General features: G+C 44.6%; 1 protein-coding gene and 1 long non-coding RNA gene across 5 annotated transcripts in view; one reads left to right on the forward strand and one right to left on the reverse strand.

The window, feature by feature from the left end:
- Positions 1-2190, reverse strand: part of LOC123612635 (uncharacterized) — a 50041-nt gene extending 47851 nt beyond the window's left edge. Inside the window, exons 1-2 of one of the 4 annotated variants that reach the window (XR_012507685.1) lie at positions 1957-2190; positions 789-916 (exon numbers count right to left, since the gene is read on the reverse strand). This is a non-coding gene — a long non-coding RNA (uncharacterized LOC123612635). Of the gene's footprint in view, positions 1-788 lie in introns of all 4 variants that reach the window. The other 3 variants (XR_012507686.1, XR_012507683.1, XR_012507684.1) reach the window with 3 other exon arrangements.
- Positions 394-9541, forward strand: POLR2M (RNA polymerase II subunit M). Its single transcript, XM_074366197.1, has 4 exons — positions 394-664; positions 2425-3072; positions 5059-5263; positions 7046-9541. The coding sequence occupies exons 1-4, from the start codon at positions 552-554 to the stop codon at positions 7190-7192; spliced, it is 1113 nt and encodes a 370-aa protein (XP_074222298.1). The 5' UTR covers positions 394-551; the 3' UTR covers positions 7193-9541.
- The last annotated feature ends 458 nt before the right edge of the window (positions 9542-9999 follow it).

The following is a 9999-nucleotide window of genomic DNA, read 5'->3' on the forward strand; positions in this document are numbered from 1 at the left end:
CCTTCCAACTAACATTTGAGGGCTTCTAAGCCTTGGACTGGGCGGGCCACGCCATAGGCCGGCGCTTCCCGTGCCCCGACCGGCACATTCCCCTAGTCTCACCACTGGGTAACTCATCACTCAGGTTTCCACTTACATTTCACTTCTCAGAGATACCTTCCCTGTAGCCCACATCCATCTTAAAATTACACTGTTTTCCTCGGTAGGCTCCTTCAGGGCAGGGGCCGGGACACTCACTACTTTCTGAACAAACACGTGAAGAGCGGATGCACAGAAAAAAGACAGCTCGCGAGCGCGCCCGGCTGGCACGTGACGTCACCCCGAACCTCGCGTCCCCTCCCGCCCCTCTGGTCCCTTCCTCATCCCTGTCTGCGTTTGTTTCCGGCGTTTCAATAAAGCTCGATTCGGCTAGAAGAAGACCTGTTCTTCCGGGAAAATGGCGGCTCCCGCTCGTGCCCCGGAGGCCCCGCCGGCCGCGGATCCGGCGCCAGCAGCGGGGGCTGCCGAGGACGCCGAGTGCCCGCCGCCTCGCCAGCCTCAGCCCCCGCAGAATGTCCTCGCTGCCCCGCGGCTTCGAGCCCCAAGCTCCCGAGGACTTGGGGCAGCGGAGTTTGGCGGAGCTGCGGGAGATGTTGAGGCGCCAGGAGAGACTTTTGCGCAACGTGTAAGCGTGGGTCCCGCGAGTCACCGCCTGTCTCCTTGGGTTCGGGCTCCCCGGGACGCGTCCTCCCTTCTTCCCCTCCCACCTTACCCCATCCCCCACCTCACCCCCAACCCCGTTCTCTTACCTGGAAGGTGACCTTGCTTCAGGCGGGTCCGCTCCAGGCGCGCGGGCGAGTGGCCGGCCTGTAGCCGCAGAGCCGACCCCTTCCGGCCGGGCACCGACCACCTGCGGGATGGCTTCCGTGCTGAGCAGCTGCGGAGCATTTCAGCTAATCAAACTCCTCGTGGTTTTACTTATTCAGCTCCTGTGTCGGTTCTCTGAAGGGAAGATCTGTATCCCAAATTCTTTTGTCCCCCCCACCCCCGCAGTCGTGCCCCAAACATCTTGTCAATTTCATTTCTAGACCCTATTTTTACAGAAACCTAGGACATGGGAAAAGTGGGATAAAAGAGGGGTTTATTAGGCAAAGAAAGTTTGACTTACACTCAGCTGGTGGACTTCACGGATTTTACCGGGGGATCGATATAATGAAAATGATTTTTTAGGAAGCTTATTTTAGCAGGTTGGTGCAGGATAGTTGGAAGGGAAAAGAGGCAGAAGACGGTAGGAGGATATTTTCAGAGAGGTTCCCAACAAGGGGATTTTTAAAAAGTGAACTAGAAGGGTGGTTGTGGGATTGGGAAAACTGCATCAGGTGTGGACTAATTTGAACATGTAGTTGAGAGACGGCTGAAGCTTCTAGACCGCGTGGAGCACCACTAATAAAAATAGGAAGGCTGGGGGAGGGGAATAGGTCCCAGATTGACTTCACTTAGGCGAACTGATTTGATGGGAGAGTTAATTATTATCTAGTTAAAAGCTGGAGAAGTGATCCCGAGGCTCAAGAGAGAAGGCTGGGAATATACAGGCATCTCAGTTGGAGAGGGAGAGTAATAGTTGAAATTGGGGAAATGATTGTAGTGTCAGAAAGAATAGAAAGCCTGAGATGGAACCTTCCCTATTTATTGTGTAGTTAAAAGAAAATCAGAAAAGGAACTTCTATCACTCAGACAAAAGGACAAATCATCATTTGGGGGCTTCCTAGTAGAGCCAGCTGTTTTGCCTTTGTGAGAATGGGTTTTTGATCTGTAGGCGTTAGTTAACTTTTGGTCTCAGGACTCTTTTACTCTTAAGATTTAATTGAGCATCCCAAAGAGCTCTTGTCTTATGTGTGTTTTATCTACTGATGTTTATCATTGTCTTAGGAATTACAAGTGAGAATCTTTAAAACAAAAGATTACCCAAGCACATACTTTCTGTTAGCCATCAGAGCAGTGATGTTGTTATATAACGTGTGGCTTCTGGAAAACTTCTCTGTACTCCTGTAAGAAAATGAGAAATGGCAAATAATGTCTTAGTTTTGTTATAAAAATAGTTTTGACCTTGCACATCCCTCCATTAACCCTCCCCAGGAAAGTCTTTGAGATCACACTTTTAATTTAAAACTGCTGATTTTTGGAATGTCATATATGCTTAAAATACTTTTGTTGAAATTCTAATTAGATGAGACAGATGAGGCCTATTCCCTATTTTTCCTGCAGCCCCTTGTTTTTTGAGGGGTATTTGGATAATGATTCTGTTGTTTTATTTCTCTTTTGGGGTACTTGGAAATCACATTTTTGACTGGTTCCTCTCCCTTTGAGAATAATGCTTTGTCTTGATATCTCAAGTTAAAAAACATGGCTCTCTCTTATGTATGCATGTTCTTTTCCTTTTGCCAGAAAATTCATTTGCAAATTGCCCGACAAAGGTAAAAAGATCTTAGACTCTGTCGCCAAACTGAAAGCTGCCATTACAGAGCGTGAAGAAATTCAAGGAAGAAGTGGACTCTTGCATCCCGTTAGTTTAGACTGTAAACAGAGGCAGAAGGCAGTTGCATTTGTTGATGTGGACACAGAAAAGGCCCAGAACTCTGACCAGATACTTGATACTTCATCACTAGTTCCTGGCTGTTCCTCTGTAGCTAACGTCACGCCATCTCAGACAACCTCACAACAGAAGGAACCTGTCCATCCTCCCCGCAGAGGCAATGCAGACGCCCCCGAGGTTGAGTTCACGGTGAGCAAGTGCCCAGCTTCGGGCAGCAGAGCTACCGCACCTTCCCCAGCTGAAGCGCGTGCGCCTCTCCCTCAGCATCGTGTTGCTGGTCAAGCGGAGGATAGTTCTAGCAGCTCTGACAACCAGTTTATTGATAGATTACAAAGGATCACGATTGCAGACTCAAGTGAACACCGCTCAGAAGAAAACACGAGTACTGAGAACTTGACTGGCCTTCAGAGCGAGCCACAGAGGAAGCCTCATTACATGAAAGTGCTAGAAATTCGAGCCAAAAACCCCCTGCCCCCACCACATAAATTTAAAACCAATGTGTAAGTACATCGCCACAGAAGCATACTACTTGTTAAACTCTGGACCATGTGTGAGAACTGCCTGCGGTTAGCAATGAGCAGATTGTGGAAACTCTAGCCTGGCAGAGGGGTCATGTTGAGAAATGCTGTAGTTTTTTAGCCAAATAATTGAAAAAGTTTTAAATAGCAGCTAGAGTATTAAATTTCAGGATATTTGGGCGATATTTCATATTAAACAGAGAATTTATTCTGATTTTTTTCCAGAACCATTTTCTGCTATATTGCTCCCCCTTTGATGAGAATTTCAGCTAAGGGGAAAACAGTTGCAGGAGCTGATGGACTTTCTCAGCAAAAAATATTTGTGTGTACGCTGTACGTGGGCAGCTGGTGCCGTGGCGACACAGAAGTAAAGATTCTGCTCCTCATAGAGTTTAGGACCTAGATGAGGACCCAAGGCTTACATAGCTGGAAGAACATTAAACTGTATAATCATTTCAGGGGGAAGGGAGCTGAGAAGGGGTTAAAAACCTGAAAACATCTGGGCCGGGACTGGGGTGGGGGTAGGAAATTAACCCTGCTTCTAAGTTCTGAGTCATAGTTTTGTTTCTGACATATTCAGGAAAACAAAAGCTCTCTGAAGAGAAAAGAGAAATGCAAATAGAACATTCAAGTGAGGGAGTAGATTTACAAAAATGTAACACCAGACACAAGTCTAACCACTGTGCCTTTCTTTGAAAAATGAAAGTCTACAGTTAAAAATACCTAAAACCAATTTTTATTCTGATAGAGACTTTCAAGTTTAATTCTTACCATTTTTTTTAATCTCAAAATTATTTCTCCCACATAGAAAATGAGGATTATATTACATTAATTTTTGGTTAGGAATAAAAGGGAATCTTTAAGTAATGGCTTGTGTGTAGTGAGGTATCTTTCCTCACTTCTAGGTAGACCAAAAGCCAGAATCATCATCTAGTCGACACATACAACAGAATATACTGACCCCAGTTCTGTGTTGTGGTCATTTAGCTGGGAGTGGGAGGAGGTAAAGGAATGCCAGTGAGGGTTACCAAGGGAAGGTCTACAAGACACAGACAGACACTTGGGTGCAGTTATCGGTAAAGCCTGGGCCTTGATGGGTCGGTAGGCCTTGGACAAATGGAGGTTGGAGGGTGGGATGCGGTGGTGTCTCTCTCCTATGAAGGTGAAGGCTGTTATCCCTCTCTTGGGCTGTAGTTGTGGTTGGTCCTGGCCTAGTCTTAACTCCACCGGTCCATCCTCTCCACTGCTGCCAGAGTGCAGTTTGCAGACTGTAAACCTGAACCTGTTCATAGACGTCTTCACAGTGGGCTGGACCCAGCCTGCTCCCCAGCCTCCTCCCGCTGCCTGTCCTGTAGTCCCCACCCCTGCTTCCTGTGCGCCACAGCGGGTCCCCTCGCACCCGCCGCTGGGATGCCCTTCTCCCCTCATTTCCTGAATACTTACTATTCAAAAACTCATCAAAGTGCACTCTTTTGAAGCTCTTCTGACAACCTCCCCATGTCCTATTCCAACTGGGTGTTCCCTTTTTTTTGTTCCAGCGTACCCTGTGTGGGCCCGTGTCGTGGTCCCTGTGATATGATACTGCACTGAGGGTTGACAAGTTTATTTCCCTCTGCTGGGCAGTAAGCCCCTTAGCAAATGTTTTTGAATGAAAAAATAAAAACAGGCTTCAGTTCAAGTATAAGCTTTGAAGAGAGAAGGGAAAGGCACCTACTTGTTAGAACAACGAAATGTCAAATTACTCTCCAAAAACGTGCCAGTCGCAGTAGTTCTGTTTTTGAGGTAAATATGTTAGAAGAAGGACCAAGTTTTATCTACACACGTAAATAGTGGTACAGTGCTTACTGTCACCTTTGTAGAAGAATTAACTGCTCAGGTTACAGGCCACTTCCGTGTGTGCGAATGTTGCGAAGGTGTCTGTGTAAGGAAACCAGTCTGATGGTGTGACGGAAGTTCTCCCCCCTCCAGGTTACCTTCACAGCAGCACGACTGGTCGAGTCACTGTCAGAGGCGAGGGTCTCCTGTTTGCTCAGAGGAGAGGCGGCTCAGGGACAGGAAGCACCTTGATGACATCACAGCAGCCCGGCTCCTGCCGCTCCACCATCTGCCTGCACAGCTGCTCTCCATAGAGGAGTCTCTGGCACTTCAGAAACAGCAGAAACAGAGCTATGAGGTATTTAGAGGATTGGTTGTGTCTTGTCTGCATGTCAGATGCGGCTCACATGAGTCCGAACTTATTCCTGGAGGTTCAGGGAGAGCAGGGTTTAGTAGACTGCACGAGGTCCTAGAGATGTGGGCATCTGTGCATGCCATGAGCTCTCAGTTGTGTGCCTCTAGCTTGCAGTCTTGAGGCTGCTGGCACTGTAGGAAATGGTCACAGCTGCCTGTGACACCAAAGTGGTATTTGCTGGGAAATGTGCTGAGACCACTGTGAAATTTCATAGCTCTGAAAAGCCAGACCGTCAGGTAGCAGTAGCATCGCTTTTCGGTCTTCCACCTTGAGAAACCTGCGTGAGAACGTGTCAGTGGTGGCGTTTAACCTGGAACCCTGCTAAGAGTCAGGGCAGTGTGGTTTCCAGGCTCCAGTCTCCTGCGGTACCGAGGAGACCATGAGATGGGTGGGAAGTGGTGTGTTGTCAACAGAAAGCTGGACACTAAGCTTAATAGCAGATCTGCGGGCCCTTGTGAAGACAGAAGAATCTCTTACTTTTGGTCACTGAAACAGTTTTGGAGTGTTTTCTTCACGATCTGTGTGTTCTGCATAGAGCTTTAAATGTGTAAGTTGACAGTTTGTGTACAGGGTAATGGGATGACAGAAGGTAAGTGAGGACCACTGGGAGAAAAGAAAGGGTTTGATTTTCTTAGACAGCGATCATTTGAGCCTCCAGGAAAATAGCTGCCAGACCTAATGCTGCTTGGCTAGGCTTTAATTGGGTACTGTAAACATCAGTGAATGCAGACCTAGCTTGTTATTCTGCCTGGGCTTTTCATAGAAGCCCAGGTAGCACGGATTGGCATTTTTAAGGCCCTCCTTTTTAAAAGCCATTTTTCTTCCTCTCAGTGCATTGAAGTTATTGCCTCGTTGTTACTGAGCCTGGAGGAATTGTTTTTTAAATTGTCTATTTGGCCTTCAGTGTCTGTCCTGAGATATTCGTAGGCTGAATTAAACCCTTCAGTTTGAAATTGGTTTCCTCGGCAGAGTGGTAGTGGTAGCAGCAGCTCCCACTTCAGTCCCACCTACCCACACTGCCCGTGGCCCGAGGGCAGGGACAGGAACAAGCTCAGGTGGTCTGGGGGCAGCATGGGCAAGGTGAGGAGCTGGGTCAGGAATGAGCACCACCACCCGCCATCAGCTGGTGACAATGTCCTTGGGTGTATATACACACATTGCCAGTGTCTGAAACTTAACTGAACTTTTGATTGCATGGTAATATTCATGGGAGTTAACTTGAAGAGTGACAATCAGTTTTTAGTATTAATTCTTTGATTTTCATTGTGGTGTAGAAATGTACCTCGCAAGCCTAGAAGCCATGATTTAATCCAGGGAGAAAGATTCTTCCCCTTGGAGAATCAGTATAGCATTGGTGATTTTTGACATTTGACAGTTGAAATTGTTCTGTAAGTTTGTACATACAGATCAGGTGCCCACATACTTGAAAATGTGTCTGTATTTATAACCATTGCAGTGCCAGGCTGATGACTCAGTTTCTCCTGTAGAGGTGGGATATTTCAGTGCACGTTGTTTATGGCTGGAAGTCTGTCACCACCGCCGTAGCAGGCTCGTAGCTCTCCCCAGCCTTGCCCTGTGGTGTCTGTGGTGGGCGCAGTGCTGTAGAGAGCACCCGGTGCAGCAGAAAGCCCCTTTAATTCGAGTCTGTTCCAGTGACTTCCCATTGAAAAATTGTAGGGAAAAGATGCACATGTGTAACTTTCTGCTTTGCTTTCTGTTTTAAAGGAGATGCAAGCCAAGCTGGCAGCACAAAAATTAGCTGAAAGACTGAATATTAAAATGCAGAGCTATAATCCAGAAGGAGAATCTTCTAGGAAATACCGAGAAGTAAGGGATGAGGGTGACGATCAGTCCTCTGATGATGAATTCTGAAGATGGGCGTCCGGATAATCTCCTGCATCTCTGCCTGTTGGGATCTCATTATCTTCCATCAGACTTTCTAACAAGTATCAAGATCAGTGTCAGACCTTGTGGAAAGAATTTTGTAAAGGTACACAAAGGAAGCTATGCAAGTAGCCCACTTTGAGAAGATAACTTTCATGTGCTTGAAAAGTTTAAAAATTGAATATTGTGCTTAATCACACTGTATTAAAGTTTTGCAGTGTGTCATCTGTTGGTCTGATACGTTAGTGTGCACGAGAGCACATTTTTTTCTCTAAGCCAAATGAAAGCAGGTGACCAACTGCTTTTCTCTTTATTCTTACCTCTGTCAAGTAGCATTTATTACATGTCTTTCAGTGAATTATTAAGTTGTCCCAGGCCATCACCTACAATGAATTAGGAAGATACAGGCCCCTCCCTTTCTGAATAATGAAGGGAGCAACGTAGAGAATTTTGTGCATGTTTGCATGGGACTGTGCGGTGTTGGATGAGATACCAAGGAAGACACTCAGAGAAGATTCTTAAGTGTTTGTTTCCTTCTTCTGCCTTTCCTTAGGAAGAATGTTTTCCTTCTGATTAGGAATAAGGAGTCCTTTTAGTTGATGCTGGAGGGTGGGTCTAGGTGACCAGATTTGCCTGGAGTAACATGAGCTGTAGGAAAAGCCCAAGATGACGGACATAGGTGAAGGGAGAAGCGGTTCTCCTGCCTGGCCTGACTTGAGTTCATTGTACTAACAGATGATAGGTTCAGTTTGCTAAGAAAACCAGTTTTTTTAAAGCTACAATTGGTTTGTTATCAGTATATTGCTTTCCCACGCAAAAAAAGAGGGTTACGTGAGCTGCAGAAACCTTAATCTCATATATATACATAAATATGTAATTTTAAAGGATTATGTGGTTTTCTCCAGAGAAATTAACACGTATGTTATCAAAGATTTCTTTGTCTAGTATGTTGGCGCCTTTAAACAGTGTTGAAGAATAAAATATTAATTACAGCAATTTCAAAATGCTAATGTGACGTTTTAGTGGTGCTTAATTAAATCTAGCTTAACTTTAAAAGAACTTTTCATATATACCATCTGAATGAAAATACATTCCGGCCACTGTACATGTGATGGGAGGGGCTCCTGCTTCCCAGCTCCCTTTTGCCCCCTCCCCGCAAAAAGCAAATGTGAAAGTACACTGAGGGAACAGTTTCATTAATTTTACTTTTAAAACTAATTGTAAATGATTTCATAACATAAAGTTCTTTGCTGTTCCTTCTTTACAGAATAAAAATACATGTTATTTCTGGAAAGCTGGGTAACATGGGAGGGCTCCATGCACACTCACACAGTCCCCTGTAGTCCCACCCCCGGAGAGAGGGCCTCTGTTAGCATTCGGGCACGTGTACACGGACGGACTTTTCTCTGCATAGCTCTGCATTTATATTTTCAGCAGTGTAATCATACTATGCATCAGTTAATAGTCTGCTGTATATATTGTAAACATTTTCACATACTAGAGATTCTGCATTTCAGATAGCTACAGAATAACTTCCATTTTATGGGTGTACTTTAACTTTCAAAATCATCTTGTTTCACAATTTGTTAATTATAATGCAACCTGAAAACAGGGATGCAATCAACATCCTAAAATGCCATCACAGCTGAATACAAGTGGTTTGTTTCCAAAAGGTACCTTCCTAGAAGGGACTTGCTGGTGAACACTTACGTTTTTGAGACTTGATGTACATCACACACTCATGAAGATGGCCCCTTGGCATTCCCACTAGCCATAAAGGAAACTCCCAGAATCGCAAATTGCTATTTAAAATCTTTGCAAATTGAATAATTGTAGAAAAGGACTACCTTTGAAATGTGTGTTTTTTTGATTATGAATGAAGGCTAAGTGTTTTTTCATGTTTGTTGACTATTTACGTCCATGGTTTGAGCACTGCTTATTCATGCCCTCCTGTATTCTCTTGGAGAGTTTGCCATTTTTATTGGCTTAGAGGTTCTTTATGAATTAAGATGTCCATCTCTTGTTACATGTTGTTACTGTTTTTGTGTGTCACTTGCCTTTTAATACAGTTGATGGTGTGTTTGGTGTAGAGCTTGTTTTCTTTAGGAGTCCACCTTCTCAGGGGTGAGAGTGAGCCTTTGCTACCCCGAGGTTGGGTATGGATTTATCCTTCTTTTAGTCATTTTTAAAAATTCACTTTTATACTTATCTTTAATTCAAAAGGAAATTTTTAATCCATCTCAAATTTATCTGGGAATATTGCATGAGGTGAGATTTTAATTTTTTTAAATTTAAACTGTAATGAGTGCTATCATAGAATATTAAATTCCTATGTGTCTTTTGTGTCTTGGCCCTGTTTCTGGGCCTTCTAGTTTTTCCCACGCTAGTTTAATACTTACGGCTTTCATCAGTGTTAATATTTGGTAGTACGAGTTCTTGTTTTTTTGAATTTGGAGAAGTATTCAGAAAAGTACATAAAACAGATGTGCGCTTTAGTGGATGAAGCAAACAACTATGTAATGACAAACCAGGTGCAGAGAAGCTATTACCAGCACTTCCAGATCGCCCTGTGTGTCCCCTCTAGCCTCCCCTTTGTCCCCTAGAGGTGACTACTATCCCGATTTTATGGTCATACGTCCCCCCTTTTAAACGGTTTTACCGGCTATGTGTGCAGCTGGTTATAAGTCGCTATTTTTGACTTATAAACATGGAATCACACTGTATGTTGTGTTGGTGTCTTTCACTCAACATTGCTTATAAAATCCACGTCGTGTGTCGTGTGATTTATTCACTTT

This window comes from Camelus bactrianus, chromosome 6 (genome assembly GCF_048773025.1).
Source record: "Camelus bactrianus isolate YW-2024 breed Bactrian camel chromosome 6, ASM4877302v1, whole genome shotgun sequence".
NCBI lineage: Eukaryota > Metazoa > Chordata > Mammalia > Artiodactyla > Camelidae > Camelus > Camelus bactrianus.

Excerpts from the sequence above, each read along its gene's own strand:
- POLR2M (XM_074366197.1), top strand. The coding sequence starts at position 552 with ATGTCCTCGCTGCCCCGCGGCTTCGAGCCCCAAGCTCCCGAGGACTTG. Across the intron at positions 665-2,424 it reads GAGAGACTTTTGCGCAACGT|AAAATTCATTTGCAAATTGC; the intron begins GTAAGCGTGGGT and ends TCCTTTTGCCAG. Across the intron at positions 5,264-7,045 it reads AGCAGAAACAGAGCTATGAG|GAGATGCAAGCCAAGCTGGC; the intron begins GTATTTAGAGGA and ends TCTGTTTTAAAG.